Genomic DNA, 24,500 nt, shown 5'->3' with positions numbered 1-24,500 from the left:
AAAGAAGGAAAAAAGTGGCTTTGGCTTTGACTTTTTACAGGGGCCAGTTTTGAGTTGCATGCTGATGAATTGAATTCATATAGGACTTAGTGCTGTTAATTGCAGTCCTGACTCCTGTCTAATACATATTCAATCAATCAATCAATCAATAAATCAATCAATCATTGTTTTTAATTGATTTCCCCCCCTACTTTCCCATACTCCGCAGCTGTAAGAAGGATTTTAAGGTAAAAGACACAGAGATACATGCAGAGCTACTCGGCCAGCCCTGGTCAAATGCTCTGAGACAGATGCTTCCATGACAACAGACAAACGCCATGGTTGCCAAGTTACTGGCATGCAGTATCCATGGAAATGGGAACTGATCGGGTCTGAACTGAAGAATCACTTTTTTCCTCCTGTCCGGCCACGTTGTGAAGGCTATACCTCCATTACACCAGTGGTTCTCCTCAAAGTGGGATCTGGGGACCCCCCACCAGGGGTCCTTAGGGAGGGGGGTTCCAGGGGTCCCCCAGGCTGCTATTATTGATATATAATGAGCCAAATGGACCATCACAGGTCTGAAACTCTGAGAGTGTTCCAGGGGGTCCCTAGCAGAATGTGCATATCGATACATCACAATCATTTTAAACACTTCATCCATTTATGGGTCAGCTATTCAAAAATCACACCCAGTGTGAAGTGAGCGGTGCTATTTATGAGTTTATACATCTGCTGTTTTTTAAATCTTTAGAAAATATCGGGGGGGAAAATTAAAACATAAATCTTCTCTTTTGGGCGTCCCTGGCTGGCGCAAACATTTCAGATGGGGGTCCGCGTCCAAATACAAGTCCTTGACTTGGAATTGTATATGATGTAGCCTACGTCACCTATATGTTGTCCATTCTGATGCTCAAAGCTCAAAGGTCAGGCCTTAAACGATGATATTTATGTTCATCACACAATGACTTCTATGCTTTCTATTTTTGATACTTTAAGTACATTTTTGACACCAATACCTTTGTACATTTACTCATTTTGAATTCCGGACTTGCACAGAATATTTCTGCATGCGCGTGCGTGCCTGCGCGTGTTGTGTGTGTGTGTGTGTGTGTGTGTGTGTGTGTGTGTGTGTGTGTGTGTGTGTGTGTGTAATGACACCACGTTAGTGATATCCTTGATCCTGTCTAGTCTACAATTTGTTGGGCCTGGTCTGGGGAATATGATCCTACATCATCACTTCTCTCCTGTTTGGACACCTGATAAATATGATCTCTTCATCGTTGTGATTTATGCCTGGATACACAATAAAGCCATCAGTGTTCATTTAACTTTGAATGTGTATTCCTTTTTTCCAGACTCCCAGAGTTAATTTTACACACAGAATTACACAGTGTAAGTAATTGTGGACTGGAATGTAAATAGGCTACTGTAGCTGAATGATTATCTGGAATGAAAAGCATAATAATTGCTCCACCTAGTGGAGAAATGCAGAAAGCTTTCATCTTTATTTTATTATTTCACCTGAAAGTGCATTGCAATCCAAGGAAGAAAAGATTAACTAATAGCCTGTATCAGTGGTTCTCAACGTTTTTTCTATGTCAAGTAGTTAATATGTTGGCGGTCCCATCTGATTATTTTTTCTTTTGATGTGTTGTCAAAATGTTTCAAGAATTTTTCAATATGTTTCACACACATTGCAATGCTTTGTGAGCTTGTAGATCAACTATTTAATTCAATGTATATACTGTAGGGTTGAAGTGGTTAAAATGATCTTGAGGATAGCCTATATTATTATATATAACCCTTCAAGGACCCCTGGGGGTCCCGGACCCAACTTTAAGAACCACTGGCCAGCATAATGTATAATGATTGCTCAATAAATCATCTGACAAGGAATATACTATAGAATTAATAGCATTAACAGCTGCAGCGATAGCTATATAATATTGTGCAGGAGGTATTCATAGATATTCATATGGCTCTAAAGTAAACAAAAAAACGCATTAGTGAATAAAAGCATGTAACATTCTTATCTCCTCATCTTGCAGACCATAACAATAAACCCCTCATATGTGCTGTAAGTGATATCTATTTGTTAAAATAACGTATCTTAATATAGTAATCAAAGCTATGTGAGTTTGTTCAGTAACATGCTCTCCTCATCTCTCCAACTCTTGAGTCTTTAGTGAAAAAGTGACAAAAAAAGAAAAAGAAAAGCAGAACAAATTGGAACCGAAAAATGTTTAAGCTGATACATAGCTCCAATCAGGGTCCTTTTCAGATAAAATTGGTGTCTCACTCCCACCTGAAAATATATCTACAAAATATCTGTAGAGATGGGGGAGACCCCTGTTGAACAAACACCCTATACAAGTATCAACTATCAGAATATAGAGTTTTAATTTCTTTCTTTTTTTCTCCTTTTCTCTCTCTTGTAACCTCTACTTTTTAACTTTTTGTATCACAAAAGCATCCTCTTCTAGTCTGGACACGTTCACTCCTCCTCCAGTCCCTGGAGCAGGCAGGTGCGTGCGATGGCCCCCGTCACCACGTACGGGTCGCAGTTGGCCGCTGGGCGCCGGTCCTCCAAGTAGCCGCGCTGCTCCTGTGCCACCTGCCGCGGGATGCGGATGCTGGCCCCGCGGTTGGCCACGCCCGCGGAGAAGTGGTTGATGTGAGCCGTCTCGTGCAGGCCCGTCAGACGCCTCCTGTTGTCCTGTCCCCCGCACGGGTCGTACATCAGGATGTGTGCGGAGTGGTTCTTACCCAGCTTCTCTATGGCCTGCTCAATGTGTCTGCAAACACAAAGCACAGCTTCAGCATGATCACAGATGTTTAAAAAGACAGTTGCCTTTAAAAAACACTGAATTATTTTACTGATTACAATATAAAACTTCAAATCTAAAAATGCATTTGCTTATCTAAAAATCTAATAACATAAAACAACTAATAGACTATCATTTACGAGACTGCACATGTATGGGATTGGTGAGTTAGGCTAGTGGCGAAACATAAACAACAAACACATGCAGGTCTCTCTCTCTCTCTCTCTCTCTCTCTCTCTCTCTCTCTCTCTCTCTCTCTCTCTGTCTCACAGGGTTTGTGTGTGTGTGTGTGTGTGTGTGTGTGTGTGTGTGTGTGTGTGTGTGTGTGTGTGTGTGTGTGTGTGTGTGTGTGTGTGCGCACGTCGAGTGCCCATGCGTGCGCCCGTGTCCGAGTGTGTGTGACGTGTGTGTGTGTGTGTGTGTGTGTGTGTGTGTGGGTGTACACTCACTGCAGTCCACCTTCCTCCCTCATAAGCCTGGTGCTGACATTAGTGTGACAGCCAGAACCGTTCCAGTTGCCTTCCATGGGCTTGGGGTCCATGGTGGCGAGGACCCCGAAGTCCTCGCACACGCGGTGCAGGATGAAACGTGCCACCCACAGATGGTCCCCCATCTCAATCCCCTCACAGGGGCCCACCTGGAACTCCCACTGGAATCCCAGAAACAGCATGAAAGGTGAAAATGTGGACAAGAGATACACAGCGGAGGAAAAGGGAAATAAACAACAGAGGAAAGAGAGAGGAGAGAGGCGTAAAAACACACCAGGATGAGTGGAGAAACACAAGATTGTTTGTTTTTCATGTAGTTGACATACAACTACATTAATGTGATTCCACTGTGCAACATTGTAATAACTAGTACTTGCCTGAGAAGGCATAACCTCAGCATTGGTGCCACATATCTTGACCCCGGCAAAGAGGCAGGCTTTGTAGTGGCACTCCACGATGTCACGGCCGTAAACATTGCCTGCGCCCACGCCACAGTAGTATGGGCCTTCAGATGGAAAACAATGAATAAATGACTGTTCAGTGTTTCGTTCCAATCCTTCAAAATGTGTATACAAGTGTTTATTTGCCATTATTACACAGTCCTCAGTGTTCACTTATGCACTTATTGCAACTGCGACACAGTTAAAGCTGCAATCCAGAACAGATTTGAATGAATACGATTGTATTTTATGTATATTATGGAGTATGTTAATACAAAATAACTAGTAATTCTGCCGTGATTGTGTAGGTGTATCCCTACTCTACAACTGAGGAATCTAGACAATGGTGTTGGCAGGTAGGTCACTGGTTGACAAGTAGTATTGCAGCCTGTGGCTCATTAAGCGCAATATCTCCCCTGGTCGAGGATCCGCTCTTATAGAGCGCCAGAGCGGTATACATCTTTCATGAGAGTGACCCGAGTTCAAATCAAGGGTAGGCAGGGGTGTCACACCAAATTCTGGACCCTGGGTAAAGGATTCACTGCGGGCTTGCTTGCGGGAACGCATTATTATAACGCATTATTTTGTGCTTTAACTATTGAAAAATAGCAGATATACAAGCTCACAGCATGGCACGAGTGCCACGCTGCAAGCTTTAGATAAGTTAAGCAGTACCTTGGGGTCCAGGATATCCATTCTGAGGCCAACTAAAAGGGCGTCCGTCGATTCCCAACAGCGTGTATTCCTGCTCCATGCCAAACCAGATGCAATGCTCCTTAACCTTCTCCATCACCTTACTGCAATGGAACCGTTGATTTGATTCTGGATTGGGTGGGAAAAGGCAGTGGATGTGATTCAACTGACAATTATAAATAGAGATACTGTACAATCATCCATTATTTTCTTAGTGATTATTCTATCGATTATGTTTTTGATTTATTGAATAATCGAGAGGCGCAGATTTTTTTATATATTTTAAATTCTTTACATATATCAACAAATCGATGACCACATACTGTAAGCGATGTATCGATAACAATGTAAGCATTAGTTTATAAATTGTCACACAATGGTGTCATACAGAAATAAAATAGCTATGTTCACTATGTGTTTTACTATTTTATTTATTTTATTAGATAATCGATTATCAATCAATTAAATCGATTAGTTCGATCATAGCTGTGTCTTTGAGAAACATGAGGTTGTACCTGCAGGTAAGCGGTTGTACTCGAGGACCTCGCAGAGCACCAGCTTGTTGGGGTCCAGGGTGAAGGGGTCCCTGAACATCCGTATGGGGACCAAGTACATGTCACTGTTGGAGCCCTCGGACTGGGCCGTACTGGAGCCATCAAAGTTCCACTCTGGAATATCTGTCAACAGAATGAACCATCAACAACACAGATGCAATACATTACAAGAAGTATTTTTAAGGTTTTTAAATGGTGTGAAATCTTTTAAGAGAATTGAGATGATTGTCTCAATACGATATCGCCACAATATTCATATTGACGTATTTGATAATAAATATGGTGTGATGATAATATCGATTTTGTCCACATCTGCAACTAGCCCTAGTAACTAAGAATATGTTCCTTGTCATCTCTTCCAGCCGTCACCCAACTAACCCTCATGCTGCACAGTATAAAATGCACCCATGCAGGACGGGTGACCGATTATTACCTTCAATTGATTTGGGCTCTTTGTCCAGAGTTTTAGTCTTGCTGCGCAGGCCCTGTCCCGAGCCATCGAGCCAGATGTACGTGACCTGGCAGTAGTCTCCCTGTGGGAGGCTCAGGTAATGTGGCCGAAGGATCTTGTTAAGGCGAGAACTGTCCGACACTGTCTCCATGTCCACCTTTAGAAAAGATAGTTTACAGCGATGTAAGAGGCATCATATTAGAAATAAATTGAGGGTGACAAAAAAACTTCACTTAAAAGAAAAGCCAATATACAAGCTCACAACACATCATGATGTGAGTTTTTAGATCTACTATTTTCTGAAAAACTAAACATAATCATATTTGTTTAGCTTTTCCGAAAATAGCAGATCTAAAAGCTCACATATCATATATCTTTGGAAAATGTTCACATTCATGCTGAAAATAGGGATGCCATGGTTGAAAGTGGCTAATGAATGTATGGTTGCTTCAGTTCTTACAACTCAAGCTCTAAATGTAAATATGCAATGCATGTAATCCATGTTCATGTGAGGAAAATGTTACAAACATTCTGTACATTAACAAAAAACAAATATTGAATTAATGAATTAAATTCTTTCAATGAATACATTTTTATTTTGTCCAATCTGTATGGTAGAGTAGAGTGTGTTAATGCAATATAACTTATACAATTGGAGTGGTTGCATTTTTTCTCCCTGCTCTTCTATTGAGACATTTAGATCATGTCTATAGGTGAGACATGACCTTTGACACAATCCTGTTTCTGGTTTGACACAACTTTTGACCTGAAAGTCCAGATTCAATTCATCCCTTGAGCTAGCTGGCAGCAGAGGAAAGTTACATAGTGCAGCTTTAACATGTCACAATAAGAGACAAATAGACACTGATAAACACATTGGAACTTACGGTACTTTGGTAGAGTCCAGATGAGATGAAGTTCTGTGTCTGTCTGCTCTCTTCTCAGACTGATTTCTGCTACACTACCTAAACCTGTTTATAGCTTTCAATGACATGCAAATGACTGATGTCACAGGCTCATGTGACTTACAGCATATTAATTCATTCATTCTTAAAAAAAACAACATCATCCATTGTTCCTGTTCTGTGAACTGGAAACATCATATGCTCAAAACAACCAGCTGTAGACAATGCTGACATTAGACATGTACACCTGAGCCAGCCAAAACCTCTCTCTCCCCACGGGAATTAAACATGAATATCCAAGAGAAGGCAGGAGATCTGCTGATGGACAACTATTGATGTTTGCTGAGCCACATCAAAACCTTGCTCCCCAGTGCACATCAGCACACAATTAAAAATATAATATATAGAGGCAGCACATTTTCCATTAGGCTGGCTGTCCTGAGATTGGGAAGGTCAGAACACAGTACAATAAGTCCAATGAGGACATTCACAGAGTTAGGGGTTGTAGAGGCTACCTTCGTAAAGTATAGTGTGTGTGCTGTGGCGTTAAATGATAATATGGGACTGAGAACAAGCACAACACAACATGATAATGTGTGCCTTATGTGGTTGGTGTTTTGGCTCCATCAGCTGGATGTGTTAAAGCAGTGGTTCTCAAACTTGGGGTCGGGACCCCAAGTGGGGTCCCCAAATTATTTTGTGAGGTCCCCAGATGATTAGCTTAAAGTAATATTTTGTTCTCACTCAATGGTAAACAAACCAATACACAGTGTAATTGTATACAGGTTATCTGCATATATATGAAGTGAGAATTTAAAGACTTTCAAGACCGTTTTAATACCAAACTGGCCAAACTGTCAAATATTAAGTACCTAAGCAAGGCGAACATTGTGTAAATAGCCGATGGCCGATTTTCACAATATCTATCTGTGGAACCGAGTCACATTAAATGTAATAACTACAACTCAAAGTGCTTGTCAGGGTGGGAGTCCCCAGTTCAAATATGTTTATTTTGGGGGTCACAGCCTAAAAAGGTTTGAGAACCACTGTGTTAAAGTATCCTGATTTCAATAAGGATAAAGACTTCAAGTTTTCTATAAATAATGTGGCTCTACTTTCTCTACTGTATGCTCGCCCATTATTCTCACAGCCCATGGTCAACTGGGAGTATACAGTATCTCCCATTTCTGATGTGTATTATATAAACTTGTTTTTGTGTCATCTCATCTCATGTTTTGTGTTTCGTTATTTTCAGCTGGTCTCACCTGTCATGTCATTATCTGGATCATAGATTGCCTCTCACAGGGAGAGGTTGTTACTACACAATATAGTGTGTGTGTGTGTGTGTGTGTGTGTGTGTGTGTGTGTGTGTGTGTGTGTGTGTGTGTGTGTGTGTGTGTGTGTGTGTGTGTGTGTGTGTGTGTGTGTGTGTGTGTGTGTATGCGTGTGTATGCGTGTGTATGCGTGTGTATGCATGCATGTGTGTGTGCGCGTGTGTGCCTGTTCTGTTTGTTTCCCTGTTTTCAAGTGCAACCTACACACAATTGACATGCTTGAGTCTGAATTCTGAATGAGCAGTTTGGCTGCAGGTAAACAAACAAAAAAAGATTTTCATCATGGGGAATGAATATGGGAATAAGTAGGTCGTTGGACCTATTTTGATGTCGTCTTCTAGGTCAGCACTCCCAGGTTGCGTTGACTTATAAATTGTGTCTTCCTCCACAGGAGTTGTTGCTGGGTTTTTGCCAAGTACATAATGCACATGACATATCTGGTTTATCAGTGTCTTCGACTTCAAGGACACTTCAACTCTAAACCTGGAGGGGGGTTGCTCTACCTCCTAAGCCACCTGACTGGGGAGAAACAGGATGGAGTCTTATGGTACGTATTCCTATTTTCCCAAAACGCTTGAATGGCCTCCCGGTAGGGGCTCCTCACTGGCAGGTGAGACCGTAGGATACAACAGCAGTCACAACACAGAAATGTGTGGGGGGAGGAATTGATTGGCATAACGACAAAATTGGGGAGAAAAGGGGAGTAAAAAAATATATTCTATAGCTACTTGAATAATGGAGAATATAGTTGTTGAGATGCAATAAAAGTAACTTTCTTTTAGATAAATGCTTTAAATCCAATGAAAATATAGTGCATATCAATTTCTTTGATTTATTTTTGTCAACATAATCCTCTTGGTCACAATAATGATAGGGATTTTTATACAATACACAGGATCTGACACAATTATCCTTTAAGCACACAGCCTACAAACAAGGAGCCTCCATAGCAAGCAGAGAAAATAGAAAATAGGCCCCCGATCATTACAATCTTCAGTGTTCATGTATCCTTCAGTAACTGAGAGAAATGGAACACGTCATCAGTAGGCTATGATAGGCCAACGTATGCCTCGCATGAACAATGATATCAACAGCAGATCAGCCATCATACAATAAACAAACGTGTCGCAAAACGACATTCTTTTGCTCAAAGATTCCACATGGTGCAGACAGGACAGGTGCACAATGTACAGATCAGAACAAAAAGACAATAGGCCTCCAAGGGGCGACTGTGAGGTCAATGTCCTATTCATACAGCTACAGTAAGGGATGAGAGGTCATGTGTGTTGTGAGTCTGTGCTGTACATCCTCCACATATGTTCATCTTGACACTGCTTTTCTCACGATCCGACAACTCTTTCGTGGGTCTCTCCCTCGCTCCGTCCTGCAGGGTTCTGTCCTGGTGAGCTGGCTGCTCACACTCCAGGCTCCCTGCACCCGATTACTATATAGAGGAAAGACCAATTCACTGTTCATTGCGTTGACTAAAAACGTTTTCACTGCCTAAAGAAAAACTATAAGCTATGATGACTAAAACTATGACTAAATATATTGACAATTTCATCAACAAATAAAAAACAGACTAAAATGTTAAGGAGGGACTAATGGAGAAGAGATCCAGTAGATTAGAACAAGTCATTTTGGTTGCGCTTGGGTGTTGCGCTCTGAAAATAGCAGATCTACAAACTCAAGCAGAAGCTTGTAGATCTGCTATTTTTCGTATGCAACCAAGTGTAAAATCAGACATTATGACGCCATCAAGACCCGCCCAAATAGATTGGCATTTGGCATAGAATTTGACCCAAATGATTCATGGTATAGGAACCAAATGGACCCTTCAGGTGGGCACTATAGGGACATCTTGGCACCTCAATGTAAAATTGGCTATTTTGTCCAAAATGTTTAAAAATATATCTGGGGGGAAAAAAACTTCTTAAGTAATGTGACTTCATTTTATCCTTCAACTTCTTGTTTATGCTCCAAAATGATAGAGGTTTTGTAGCCTTTTGTAGCATTTGTAGAAATATTAAGCATTACATGCATGTTTCTTTTTACCTAAGACCATTTTCACACACACACACACACACACACACACACACACACACACACACACACACACACACACACACACACACACACACACACACACACACACACACACACACACACACACAATTATTAGGCTATATATATATATATATATATATATATATATATATATATATATATATATATATATATATATTTTTTTTTTTTTTTTTACATTTTGGACAAAATAGACAATCGAAGTGCCCAGATGTAGGCTATCTAGTGCCCACCTGACATGTTAGTCCCAACAATGAGGACTTTGCAGCAGCCTACATTGGGCTACAATTATTTTTTACAATGCCTATTAATAAACTGGGGATCTTTCAAATTAAAGAGAATATACAGCTCTAATTTATAGCTTAATACAGCCTATTAACACAATTCAACATTCATTTCCCTATACGAAAAGCATATTACGTCTATGATACCCACATTACCCAGCTTTTTAGGGAAGCTCACCTTGCGTACAGCATAGGTCCTACATGCCGTTTGCGGGGCTTGTTCGCCTGCCGCCGGTACTGCATGACACCACAGAACAGCTCATGAGCGATCATCACATACAGCAGGAAGATGAGCACCGCAGGCTCCATCCTCTCTCCACGGAACCAACCGCGGTGCGTGCGCTGTGCACATCACTGTCTGTCTGTGCACGGAGTCACTGACCGTCCCCGTGCCGCGTGCGTGACAAACCCGTCACTGTGCAGAGAATTCTTCCCTCTGAAACAGATACGGTGCCCTGCATGATGCTGTCCATTGTGTCCAAGTTCAGGTCCTCAGACACGGCTGCAGCGGGCGCTGTCACCTAGACCCATATAATGATGATGATGATACTCAATTCTAATGCCAGCGTTTAAATGCTCCGCTTAGGCTATAATGTTATCATCGGGGACGGGTTATAGGATACACTTGTGAAATGCATTGTAGAGTTATTATAGAGTAATTGTAGGCTATCATTCATGAGCGCGCCCTGCAAAGGACACGTTTTCAACGAGACGGGATGCTGGCGTTGCCATTGGTCACTCACTCAGCAGCATCCTAATTTGAGCTGCCTGGCGTTTGTCAGAATCGGGCGCAGTAGCCGGATTCTAGTGCTGTTTTCATTATGAAGAGCACACTCACGTTCTTCCTCGGCAGATGTTGGCAAGCATAATTAAGCTCGCAATTTAACTTAAATTATAGCCTAATAATTAAGGCATCCGCGAAAGGACGCACGCACGCACACACACACACACACACGCTGCACGCACACACACAAAGATAAGGCTTTGAGTGATCTTCGAATAAAAATGTTTTATTTAAAAAACACTTTGATCTTTAATTCATTCAATTTACAGAAATCTCATTATTTCAATTACAGGATTACAATCAAATTGAACCCAACATTCACCAATAACTTATACATAGGCTACATATCATTAGCCTATTATGTTTTACAACAATTCAGATTTTTACTAACCAGTCCAAGATCATAAGAGAATTCCTGGGTCCTCACTTTTGGTTTCACGGACCTTTTCCCTCTCTCTACAACACTACAGCAAAATCCTCAGTGTTAATTTATCCATTTGTAACTTGAGAGTGTACAAATATAAATATTTGGTCACATTTCACTGATGATTTTAATGTTTGGCTAACTTCTCTCTCGACTAGTCTACCATGACTCCACACTACAGCATCATTGCTCTTCAAACAAGCCTCACCTCAAGGCAACTTCTGCATGGATTTTACATCTGTTGGCAGGTGGTTTTACAACAAATACATTACTTTTTACTGGTCGGGCAGGTGTGTTACTGGTCCTTAAATCAATAACAGGGCAGGGGTGTCACACCAAATTCTGGGCTCTGGGTACAAGGATTCACTGCGGGCCCCCCGTGAATGTTCTTCATAGGGGGAGGGGGTATTTAGACTGGGAACGCATTATTATATAAAATACATATATTCAAAGATTTGCACTACAAGCTTGCAGCGTGGCACTCTGTGCCGCGCTGTGAGCTTGTATATCTGCTATTTTGTGATAGGTAAAGTATAAAATAATTAATGCCCCCCCCCCCCCCCCCCCCCTTGTTACGCCCCTGGCCGTCAGAGCGGACTTGAGCCTGGTGAGCTACGCCTGAGTGAGATGCCAGGCCAGTGAGTGGCCGCGCTGAGCAGCCTTCCTGCAATGTGGACCAATACCAACCTGTAGGTGGACAGCAGCAAAGTACAAACTTGAGTACTATACTAAAGTAACACATTTTGAGTATCTGTACTTCTACTTGAGCATGTGTACCTTTGGATGACGTTCAGTTCAGTCCACTACAATTCAAAGACAGATATAGTACTGAATTTGAAATCCCCTTTTTCCTAGCAAAGAGCACCTTTCTACTCTGCATTCAGGCCCATCTTTCACAGACTTTAAGAACACTGGGCAGCACCTCCTCTTTTGCTTTTCTTCTTTGATACAGATAGTGTACTTTTGACTTCACTATATTTCTAGGAAGAGAAAATGTACATTATGAATTAACCACTTAATTGTAGATCTACAAGCCTTGTCCACCGCACTGACATGTTCACAGGGAGAGAGAGAGCTCCAACCCGTTGCCAAATCTATGGCGGCTTCACTCATTTGTCCTTCACAATGGATCAGGGTGTTTTCCGTCCATGTGTGTGTGTGTGTGTGTGTGTGTGTGTGTGTGTGTGTGTGTGTGTGTGTGTGTGTGTGTGTGTGTGTGTGTGTGCTTGTGTGTGTGCTTGTGTGTGTATGCGTGCGTGTGTGTGCGTGCAAAGACGACACAAGCAGTTCTGCTGCTGTGATATCGTCTCAATGGTTGAGCGCCACCTTCAGGTGGCAGGGAGCCCTAGTCCCCGACTCAGGCCACCTCCATCTCCCTCACCACCGGTTCACTCTCCTGTCAGAAGAGCAGAAATATATCAAGATGAGAACAACCTACACAGTAACATCAATCAGCTGTGAGGGAAACTAAATCCCCCACAGTTGTGCTGTAGCCTACCTTATAACCTACTTTCAGTGAACAGCAGGGATATTCATGAAGCATTGGATTTGTGTGTGTGTGTGTGTGTGTGTGTGTGTGTGCGCGTGCGCGCGTGCGTGCGTGCATGCGTGCGTGCGTGCGTGCGCGCGCGTGCGTGTGTTAAAGTTCATAATAACCATAGCTAAGATGTGGTGTGTGTGTGTCCTCAAGCACACAATCCGATCCATATAACGAGAATGACATTTTAATGATATACTGTAACATGCAATGAAACATATAAAATCCCTTACCGAGTATGTTTCATTGGTGAACCCAGCAATCATTTCATCATGGTTCTGCTGCACCGGTGGCACAGTCACACGGTCCTGCTGTAGAATAGTTAAATGTGACATTTAGACACACATTTGCACACCACATAATAATAGCACTAGTAATATGAATGTACAGGAGATTTCATAAAGAGAAATGCTAGACCACTTGTGATCTACAGTACTAATGCCCATTGCACAGATCAATGCTCACATTGATTAGCTTGTTGTTGTTGTCGGGCAGAAACCTTGTGTCTCCATGTTTCTACTCTTTGGGCCTTTCTTTTCTTTTCTTTTTTACGCAAATTAATACTACAGTGTCACAAAAGTAGCAAAATCAGTCTAGCTATTAGATCTGCTATTTGTGAAAGGTTTTTAAAGTGAAGGTAAAAGTGGTTCTTTCTGGGCTTTTCATACATTTTGAACCAATGACAAGTATTGACAGGAGCTTTTGACAAAATAATAATAACTACTTTGGTTCCATTGAAATACAGGTTCTTTTTTTTCCTTTCATTTTCTGAAAAGTGACTTGTTCTGAACATGCACAAGGTTTCCACCCGGCACCGACGTTTGTACTCCAATTACTGTAGTTAGGATGACAGATACACTCACTGTGAGATCAGGCTCATATATTTCATTGCTGAAACCACCAGCCTCTCCAGACGCCGGTGGGCTAGCATCCATTTTGGCTCTCTCCCGTGTTTTCAGGTAGTAGTACAGTAACCCACACAGTGTGCCCACTAGCAGCATAACAACAATGACCGATGCTGCAATACCTCCTTTATCGTCTTTGGGTGGCTTGGCTAAGGGAGATTGGCATACTGTTAGATATTGTCTGACACAGATATAGCAATGAAGAGAACTTGGACTAGAAATCTTTCTTAAACTAATAGTTCATATACACTGTAGGGTTGTAATACAAAATAAGTATTTGGAAAAATAGGTTGATAGACAGATAGGTAAGTCAGGCATACAGTGGCTATAAAAAAAATAACAAGCTTCCATTAACATCTAAAGTAAAACTAGATAGGAAAACTCCCTGAGATAGCTCCTATATCTTTGCATACTGTAGGGGAGGCACCTGCTTTTTGTTTTACTATAGCTGCAACCACACAGCCAGTAAATGTTTCATTTTGATCGGAGTAACAGGTTATGAAATGTTTTTTCCCAAGCAGATTAATCCAATTAAACAAAGGTGTATCTATAATTAGAATTGTCTATCCTTTTTTGAATAAACTTTACAGCTCAACATTTACTTTATCAAAAGGGATGAATTATTCCTACAGCCACTGTATGGATAGAGAAATTAGGAGGCTACTGTATATACTGTATATCCTTCCGCATGGTGGGGAAATTAGATTTGTTTGTCTTACGTGGCAATGTATCCAGCATGTTTCCATCACAGTCGACACCTATGGTTAATTCAATATCATCCAAAGCCAGAACTCCCGCAGAGCCTGTGATTCCTTCAAGCAAAATCTGATAACATAGAAACATAGGATATAATCAACACTTAAACTACACAGTCAGTTTTGTGTGCATGCTGTACATATAGAACAGTGGTTCCCAACTGCAGGGATCTTGGTTTGAAGCACCTCGGTCCGGTTGGATTTAAGGAGCAGCACAGTATCTAGGGGCCCAATATTGGGGGGGTTTAAGACTCTAGTCCAGGGGTCTTCAACGTTTTCAGGCCAAGGACCCCTTAGTTGAGAGAGAGATGAAGTAGATACCTTTTCATAGATTCCATATAGTTTAATTGTTTGACAGCACAATCATCAGTGTATTTTGGATTCATGTCAGTTTGTGTTTTCAGATATTTAACCACTTGAGCAGTCTTTACCTAATAAACGTGACCTTTTACTCTGTACTTAGTCTGCTCTTTTTCCCCTCTACACCAAAACTCTTGCCGAAAACAGCAAGCTCACAACACCTCGCATCAAAGGCGTTGTGAGCTTGTAGATCTGCTATTTTTGGCTACAGTTCTCAGAATATGGACACTAGGGTTCAAGTTGTTAATATAAAAAGGATTGGAAGATTTGGAGGACCCCCTGTAGTAACTCTGAGTACCCCCTATAGGGGTCCCGGACCCCCTGTTGAAGACCCCTGCTCTAGTATTGTTGGGGTATCTTTTCAGAGATGTCAAGTAAGTGGGACTTTTCTGGTGGATTCAAAAGGTAGTATCCATTATGTCCAGACTCAAGATGTCAATATTGCTTTTGTTATGTTCAATTTGAGAGAATCGTTAACTTTGCATGGTACTGTATATCTGCTTCAAATTGCTTCCTTTGATTGACTGGTGACACAAATATACAAGTAACTGACACAAGGAATTAATAATCAGAATCCTTTATCCTATCTACCGTTGTTCCCTATTGAGCTTGGCACATGTAGCACGTGTCTTCTTATCTTTTCACTCTCAAGAAGTGCCTGCAATGTAGTGCATTTGAAACTACATTGCAGTGCACATCATGGGGTAATCACTGCTTGCCTCCTGTGAATTGTTTTATTTTTGTTTAGTTTCTGTTTATTTCGTTGCTGAGTGAGGTCAGCAGACAAAGTGACACGAGTGAGATGAAAAAAACCTGGGTTGTGCTCTACTGAGCGAACACACCTTTCTAGTTAATTAATACATGTACATTCATTCATTCATCTATCATATCCAGACACTACATTACACTTGTAGTGTTGAGTCTCACCTGGTAATCCTGAGTAGATTCAATGGTGAGGTCAAAGCGTCTCCACACTCCTGCCACCTCAGTTACCACCAGCAGTTCTGCTAGTTCACCTTTAGTTTTCTTCTTCACCTTCAACTGGCTGTCAGCTGATTACGCAGATGGCACAGATTACAGTATACATTAGTATAAATTCCTTCCATCCATCCACCACCACATCCTCAACATTCAAAAAACCTAATATTCCTGCCATTGTATTTGTTGTCATTGTTTTATGTTCCCGGAAAAAGGATCCAACTGATTTTGGTGACTCAACAGCCTTTCCTCTAAGGCAATCAAATCCTAGTGGGAGGACTGTATTAAACTTGCCGAGTGCATACATCCCTGGAGGATGAACCCTAATTTGAGTGACACCTATGGTTGAACCCACTTTGCACACAAGATATTGCATAATCCAATAGGAATATTACTATTGACCCCCGCATGGGTCCATTTGTACACTCTCAGAGTTAAATTAACACTGAAGATGTCACAGTGTAGATTGGGGGCCCAGAGATAAGAAATGTTATCAAATGGGGGTCCGTGGACTAATGCATATCAAACTGAAGGTCCTTGAAATGAAAAAGCTCTGAAAAGCACTGGTGTAGATGCATATGTAGCCCCCATAGTTAGTACAGCCAGGACCTGGCACACTTCCACTCTATACTTAGCCTGTGCTTTTTCCCCTCTACACCAAACCTCTTTGCCAAAAATAGGATCGTCTATTTTTAGCTACAGTTCTCAGAATATGGACACTAGGGTTCAAGTTGTTAATATAAAAAGGATTGGAAGATTTGGAGGACCCCCTATGGTAACTCTGAGGACCCCCTAGGGGTCCTAGACCCCCTGTTGAAGACCCCTGCACTTACAAGACGATGGCCTGTGAGCCCAGAATCTGAGGCAGGTGCCCTTGGTTGGAGGCAGGTGTGCACTCAGCAGCAGAGCAGTGTTGGTGCTTGGGGTTCGACTGCTGCCGGGAAGGAACAGGAAGTGACCTGCGAGGGAAATGAAAACAGGAAGAGTGTATTTTGCAGGTCTTTCAGTCAGAGTGTATCTAAAAAGCAACTGGCAGCGGAAACTTGTGATTGGCTGCGCGGAGGAGACGAAAGTCCAGGGGACGGAGATACACCTAAACCTAACTTTAACCCTAACCTCAGTCAAACTTAACCTGACTTTCGCCAGATAGTTGCAGCAGTGCGTAACGCTCTGCCTTACATCTGGGATCTCTCGGCCAGACTCGATGTAAGGGGCGGGCCATTTTTTGAATTTCTGTAGCAGGTGATTGGATGTGGCCGTTTCTATCACAGTCTGGGAGTGCCAACTCCAACCACTCATATTGGCCTGTCTGCATGACGTTGCACCCAGAATCCGCCTCCTGGGTTTCCACGTGGTCTGCAATCAGACTCTATTGGCTCAGAGCCGCTCAGAGCCCGCCCATAGCTGCCGCTGATTGGTCCGGCCCGGGACTTTACGAGTGTTATCAACTCTGGCAGACCGAGCCCAGATGGTAAAGCAATGCAACGCAATGCTGCCACCATCTGGCGAAAGTCAGGTAAAGTCAAACTAACGCTGGTGATAGATTCCATATAGTTTCATTGTTTGATAGCACAATCATCATTGTATTTTGGATTCATGTCAATTTGTGTTATCAGATACTGTATGTAATCACTTGAACCGTCAATACTTAATAAACTTGACCTTTCACTCTGTACTTAGTCTGCTCTTTTTCCCCTCTACACCAAACCTCTTTGCCAGAAATAGCCAATCTACAAAGATCACAACGCCTCGCAGCACGAGGCGTTGTGAGCTTGTAAATCTGCTATTTTTGGCTACAGTTCTCAGAATATTGACAGTTGGTCACGTTGTTAATATAAAAAGTATTGGAATATTTGGAGATCTCCCTGTAGTAACTCTGAGGACCCCCTATGGGTCCCAGACCCCCTGTTGAAGACCCCTGCATTATGTTACCTCTCTCGGTCCCCAGGGTGTGGTCGTGAGGAGGGGTGAGGTAGTGTTTCTCTGTCTCTTGGCTGGTCAGCTCCCAGTCCAGTTGGTCCTGATGGTGACTCTGAGTGTTGCTCCAGCCACACAGACCTTGCTCCAGGCTACATTTGGAACCTGACACATAAATGTTTGATAGTTAGGAACCAAATGGACCCTAAAGCGTGTTTTTTCATTGCAAAATGTGTTTTTCAGGGCAAGGAGAGAGAGATAGATACATAGCAGTGTGCAAATGTAATTGACATAATGTGAGGTTGATTTCTTTATTTACGTGCTCCAAAATCCGCTCCTATATTCGTCCGAAAAAACGCAGCAGTGTGCAACAATCTTTACAGTTCTGTAACTCTGAGAGAGTTATGGGGTTAAAAGTTTAAACCCTACAGTATATTCCGTGTGGATCCTGTGGATCCTTCAAAGGGTCCTTAAAAAGTCACACCACAATGACAAAGGAATGCCACCAGAACAATACATTACAGCATTTTCGACTTGCCGTGTGAATAGTCCTATGAATGCATGGATCGAATGTTGACATCGTATTTTTTATATTTATATTTAGAATGTTCTAATCCAGTTGTTCTCAAACTTTTTACGCCAAGTACCACCTCAGAAAATATGTGTCTCCCCAAGTACCACCATATACCGGTATGTTAAAATACAGGCGCATAGACCCACTGTGCATACAGTATATGGCACAGTTAACACAGGTGGCCAATTTATTCCTTGAATTCATGATTTTTTTAGTTTTTGTTGCATTTATAAGCCAATAATTTGATGACCGGGTCATCAAACAGATTTATCTATTTGTGAACTTCCCATGCAAACTGATGATATTTCTGATGTGATTAATCCATTCTCAAATCCTCTATTAACGGCTAGGTGTGCCCTCATGCTCATTTCAGCACAGCTGGAGAGCCTATTTCAATCAATTGCTTGGTCAGAAGAACTACCTGTAGTATAATATAAATATTTCACTCTACTTATATTTTATTTTTATTTTTGGGAGACTCCTCGGAGTACCACCAGAGGGATGCCCATGTACCACTAGTGGTACATGTACCACAGTTTGAGAACCACTGTTCTAATCATATTTCTAAGAGTATACTCTATGTCCACCTTGCACTTCAATTGCATTTGCAGTTTGCAGTATCATAAGTTCCTTATCACCATAAGTATATTTCAAAGCTTTTTATAAGAGAGAACAATTCAGCTGAATGATTTTGATGACATTTCAATGACAATTCTATTGTATGATCTGTCATGTTACCATCATTGTATCTCAACCCTTTTCAGGCAAGCCTGTTTGTAGATCGACATTCATTGAAACACTGGTTTTGGTGACATGGTCACATAAATTACCTGTAAGGTACTGTAATAAGGCCAATGTACGAACCTTGATCTTGACATGGGTGACCTGAGAGAATGACGTCATCGATTGCAATGTGAGTGTTTCTGCCCCCTGCTCCAGTCACCTCGAATTCCAGCTACGCAAAAAGGTAGAACATTTCATCATGCTTTACCATAATAATGTATAATATGTATAATTCCTTACAATAACATATAAAATAGTATAAGATAGGGCATTATCGACTTGTGATTTTTGCAAGTCGACTCGACTCAGTAAAAAGTTGAGTTGAAGTCGACTTTATCGTTTGATGACGTCATCACATCACACACGTCCCACCAATTATTTTGGGGGGTCCCCAGATGATTAACTTAATGTGAAACATTGTTTTCTCACTCAACAGTAAACAAACCAACATAAAGTTTAAGTGTATAGATGGTATCTTCACATCTCTAAAGTGCCAATGTAAGGACTTTTTAATACCTCTAAAATGGCAAATTAAACATTGTCCAAATTGTCAAATATATAGAGGCAGAAATTGTGAAAATAGCCGATCTACATGCTCACAACGCCTCGCAACAATAATAGAATGTTTTTTTTTTTTTCAACTTCGACTTTCGATTTTCTCTGGTGGGAGTCGACTTGTGTAATGAAGTCGACTGAGTCGACTTGTCGACTTTTTCGTTAATGCCCTAGTATAAGATACAATGATGGACCTCACAATGTGTTGCACTGCAACACGTTGTGTGCTTGTAGATCAGCTATTTCAGTGTGCAACACTCATGCGCAACAAAGTATAACAAGCTATACTGTAGATGAGCCTGTGACTGAACAAGCAACTGTTTAATAGCCTGAAATGTCCAGGCAGCGCAGAAACAAAGTATCGATGCATGGATATACTGTACGTATGGAAGCACATGTACTGTAACTGCACATCAGATTTTAACCACACAAAGACAAAAATAGCAGGTCTGCAAGCATACTCATACCACAATGTAACGTGACGAGTTGTGATCTTGTAGATTGGCTATTTTTGGTGAAGAGATTTGGTGTAGAGAGGAAAAAAGGAGAGGGCCCAGTATATATTGCCAGCGGTTAAAATATGAGCAACCTCCATGAGTGTCTGGTGCATTTTTACAAATTGTTTCCTGACTAGGAAATCAATGTAGTTCTCAGCTAATTTTCAATTTAGGAAGTAGATTTTTATTCATTTCTTTTTAGAATTCGCAAAACAAATACTGAAATGATGAAATGAAATACTAATTAAAACATTTTCTATCCTCTATTGGCAAATGAATGATTATCATTATTTTATGAGACTGAAGTGCAAATGAACTGAATCCATGAATGAATTAACACATTTAGAACGGGTACACATTTTGTGTATCATTATTTTATGCTTTAACTATTGAAAAATAGCAGATATACAAGCTCACAGCGTGGCACCGAGTGCCGCGCTGCGAGCTTGTAGATCTGCTATTTTTGAAAAATCGTGAAAATTCGAATTTTGACCCGATTCTATAAGTGTCTTTTGAATCCTTCTAAGACTTTTTGAAAAACCTATGTTTCTTTATGTCAGCAATCTGGCCAGCCATCGTCAAAGAAAAGGTCCTTTTCACTTAACTGGAGCTCAGTTAGTCTGTTCTTGAGAGACTACTATGTCAGTGGTTCTCAAACCTTTTCATGTGAAGGACCCCCAACGTGATATGTATTTGGCCACAGACCCCCCTCTCAAAATATTTAGTTCCAGGGACCACCCAGAAGCAAAATTTGAGTTACAACCGTTCGCTTTGAAAATACATATATTCAAAGATTTGCACACATTTTCACGACTTTTTCAAAAATTGCAGATCTACAAGCTCGCAGCGCGGCACTCGGTGCCGCGCTGTGAGCTTGTATATCTGCTATTTTTCACTGGTTAAAGCAGTCAATAATTCTAGGCCTAAATGGGTTAATGACTAGTGCTCCTGTGATGTCCATGTATGTGTACCTGCCAGTCCACCAGGGTACTAGTGATGTTGCCGCTGGCATGGCGCCACTCATCTCCCTGGTCCAGGCTATCAGAGAACACCACCACTCTCTCTCCCACCACCGGCTTCATGTACACAGTGAGAGAACCTGGCGTACACAACGCAAGCGTAATTTGTATAGGGTTGAAGGGTTTAATAAACCCAAGGGCCCCCCTACTGGTGTGACAGTATTATTAATTCATAGGCTATTATATCGCTGTTGTCGGGTGAAAACCTTGTATGTCCAAAACCGTTCATTTTGCATTTTTCATTTAAAAAATTATTTAAACTAGTGAAAACAGCCGATCTACAAGCACAGTGCTTGTAGATCTGCTGTTTTCACTACTTTTGTGCGAGGGCCTTGTACGATGAAGCAGGGCTTTGCTTTGCGAAAGAACATACAAATTTGAAACTTGGAGATATGAGGTTTACACCCGACAACGACGATATGTATTTTGTCATTTCCAATATATTAGGGGTCTCTAATCTCCTAATCTATGGGCCCCCCTCACAGCAGTACAGGGCCCTTTTGATCTGAAAACTCATGCAGAATAAGATCTAATTTCGCCCCTGGTACACAATACACATAGACATGTATAGGAAACCAGGGCTGGGCGATTGTCGCGATTATTTCAAACTTTTGCCTCGATTACGAACCCATGCACTAGGGGTGCAACAGTTAATCAAATTGATTATAATTTAAAAAAATCTATATTAAGTTAATAAAACCATCAGTTAATAATCAATCCCCAATTTGGGCTTATCCTTATAGGCGAACATTTTCAACAAAAACTCTAAACTAGTGAAAATAGCCAAATCTCTCTCTATTTTTTCACACCAATATGCGAGTAAAATAGCCTAGGTGTTTATTCGATTTTTATATCAAATATTTAAAAAATATATTGTAAAATACGTGCTTCTCGTTTATACGAAAAAGTAATCAATAGAATACTCCCTATGAAAACAATGGGTAGTTGCAGGCTTCCCTAGGTTCTTACCAGGAGCGCCTCCACCGTTGTGGTACCAGAAATGGACACACTCAGTACTGTGAGCTCCACTGCGGACAGGGGAGGACAGAGTGGTTGTGCTTCCTGGAGCAAGGACGCTCATGTCGGTTTCTGCCATCATGTAGAAACCTACAAGTCAAATATAAGCACAGTATTATTATAACTCATTGGTTTTCAACCTTTTTTCATATCAAGGCCCATTATTTATTCTGCATTTGCACCACGGACCACCATTTGCTCAGATTTAACATATCAGACCCCAAATATTTTGTTGTCGTAGAACAGGCAAACGTTGATCAAAATAACTAGACTTTGGCGATAAGGCCTTTCTGCGTGGAGTTTGCATGTTCTCCCCGTGTCTCACCCTCACAAAAAAATGCAGTAATCCTGGTCTCTATAATGCCTCCCCCTGGCCAGCCGGGGCGCCTGATGGAGGGGAAAGGAACTGGTTGGAATAACGTGTTCCTTCCACGCGCTACTCTAAACCGGGGAAATCCCCACTGTCAGGTGAAAAGAAGCAACCTGCACTCCTCATGCATAGAAGGAAGCATGAGGTCAGTCCGTTCTCCCCAAGCGCAGCAGAGGGAGAGCAGAGCCCAGGATTACATAGGCAGTTGGCACTGGGTCAAAATGGGTTACAAAATCTTGGGAGAAAAATTATAAAAATAAAAATAAATAACTAGACTTCTACATTCTCTAATTTTGTTGACTTCTTGTAAATTAACTAAGTAATGCAGATGTTTAACAATAATTCTATAAGGGTACATTTGGTTTCCATCTCTCAATCATTTACAAACCCCAATTCCAAAAAAGTTGGGACGCTGTGTAAAACTTAAATAAAACAGAATGTGACAATTTGCAAAACCTTTTTTGACCTTTATTCAATTGGATACAGTACAAAGACAAGATGTTTAATGTTTTACCTTAACAATTTTATTGATTTTTGTAAATATATGCTTATTCTGTATTTGATGCCAGCAACACCTTTCAAAAAAGTTGGGACAGAGGTAACAAAAGACTGGGAAAGTTGAAGAATGCTAAACAAAACACCTGTTAGTGTTTGGAACATTCCACAGGTAAACGGCTTAATTGGAAACAGGTGTGTCATGATTGGGTATAAAAAGAGCATCCATGAAAGGCTCAGTTGTTCTGCATTTGCGCCACAGACCACTGTTTGCTTAGATTTAACCTCTCAGACCCCAAATATTTTGTTGTTGTAGGAGAGATAACAGGCAAACGTTGATCGAAATAACTAGTCTACATTCTGTAATTGTGTTGACTTCTTTGTAAATTAAGTAATGCTTAACAATAATTCTATAAGGGTCCATTTAGTTTCCATCTCTCAATCATTTAGCTGGGGACCACCAGGAAACCCCTCAAGGACCACTGGTGGTCCCCGGACCATTGGTTGAGAACCACTGATATATCCGGATCATATCGATCTGCAGAAAGACGTCTGGTACATTTGAAACAACTTGTAACTGATAGACCAGGGGTCTTCAACAGTGGGTCTGGGACCCCTAGGGTGTCCTAGAGTTACAACAGGGGGTCCTCCAAATCTTCCAATCCTTTCTATATTAAACTCATTGAATGCCCTTTTCAAGATGGCCGCCAAGTACCAGGATGCCACGTTCCTAAATTTCTAGTGCACGGATCAATTTTTAGTGCACGGATCGTGCACGCCCATGCACCATATATGCACCATATGTGTAGTACTTTTTAACAGCTTTCAAACAAAAAAATCCGCTTGGAAATCCGTTCAGGCATTCATGAGATAGAAGCCTTCAAAGTCAGACAAAACAAACACTGCCACCTTCCTAAATTTCTAGTGCACGGATCAATCTTTAGTGCACGGATCGTGCACGCCCATGCCTAGATCATGCACCATATGTGTAGTACTTTTTAACAGCTTTCAAACAAAAAAATCCGCTTGGAAATCCGTTATTCCGGCATTCATGAGATACAAGCCTTCAAAGTCAGACAAAACAGCCATTTTTGACATTTTGAAAGATGTGTTTGTTATGGGGCTAAACATGCAATTTCGCAATTGCGATCATGCCTAATACATTTGAGGCATTTTTAGAATTTTTTTTATAATTTCTTTTTTTTTTTTTTTTTTTTTTTTAAATGGCTTCCAACTCGGGAAACTCGGGCTGTGGCAGCCTGGGACTACTGTAATAACTCGGGAAACTCGGGCCTTGGCAGTCAATGAGTTAACAACTTGAACCCTAGTGTCCATATTCTGAGAACTGTAGCCAAAAATAGCAGATCTACAAGCTCACGCGCTGCGAGCCGTTGCGAGAGGTTTGGTCTAGAGGGGAAAAAGAGCAGGCTAAGTACAGAGTGAAGGGTCAAGTTTATTAGGTAATGACGGCTCAAGTGGTTAAATATCT

General features: G+C 41.3%; 2 protein-coding genes across 2 annotated transcripts in view; both read right to left on the bottom strand.

The window, feature by feature from the left end:
• Nucleotides 1–2,476: 2,476 nt before the first annotated feature.
• Nucleotides 2,477–5,584, bottom strand: LOC308299012 (glutamine synthetase-like; the record flags this gene model as incomplete). The annotated part of the gene is made up of 6 exons (XM_080742731.1): nucleotides 2,477–2,777; nucleotides 3,257–3,456; nucleotides 3,673–3,800; nucleotides 4,411–4,557; nucleotides 4,944–5,105; nucleotides 5,416–5,584. The coding sequence occupies 6 exons, from the start codon at nucleotides 5,582–5,584 to the stop codon at nucleotides 2,477–2,479; spliced, it is 1,107 nt and encodes a 368-aa protein (XP_080598857.1).
• Nucleotides 5,585–12,606: 7,022 nt separating this feature from the next.
• Nucleotides 12,607–24,500, bottom strand: part of mamdc4 (MAM domain containing 4) — a gene marked incomplete at both ends in the record, with an annotated part of 38,743 nt that continues 26,849 nt past the window's right edge. The window contains 10 exons of the mRNA XM_080743553.1: nucleotides 12,607–12,645; nucleotides 13,020–13,097; nucleotides 13,650–13,840; nucleotides 14,411–14,516; nucleotides 15,734–15,858; nucleotides 16,618–16,743; nucleotides 17,717–17,866; nucleotides 19,140–19,230; nucleotides 21,082–21,209; nucleotides 22,099–22,236. Of these exons, the coding sequence (XP_080599679.1) occupies nucleotides 12,607–12,645; nucleotides 13,020–13,097; nucleotides 13,650–13,840; nucleotides 14,411–14,516; nucleotides 15,734–15,858; nucleotides 16,618–16,743; nucleotides 17,717–17,866; nucleotides 19,140–19,230; nucleotides 21,082–21,209; nucleotides 22,099–22,236 (1,172 nt within the window). The remainder of the gene's footprint in view (nucleotides 12,646–13,019; nucleotides 13,098–13,649; nucleotides 13,841–14,410; nucleotides 14,517–15,733; nucleotides 15,859–16,617; nucleotides 16,744–17,716; nucleotides 17,867–19,139; nucleotides 19,231–21,081; nucleotides 21,210–22,098; nucleotides 22,237–24,500) is intronic.

This window comes from Nannobrachium achirus, assembly GCF_963921795.1.
Source record: "Nannobrachium achirus genome assembly, chromosome: 15".
NCBI classification, from domain to species: domain Eukaryota; kingdom Metazoa; phylum Chordata; class Actinopteri; order Myctophiformes; family Myctophidae; genus Nannobrachium; species Nannobrachium achirus.
The sequence above is the reverse complement of the archived record's forward strand: the minus strand, read 5'-3'. Positions and strand labels throughout refer to the sequence as shown.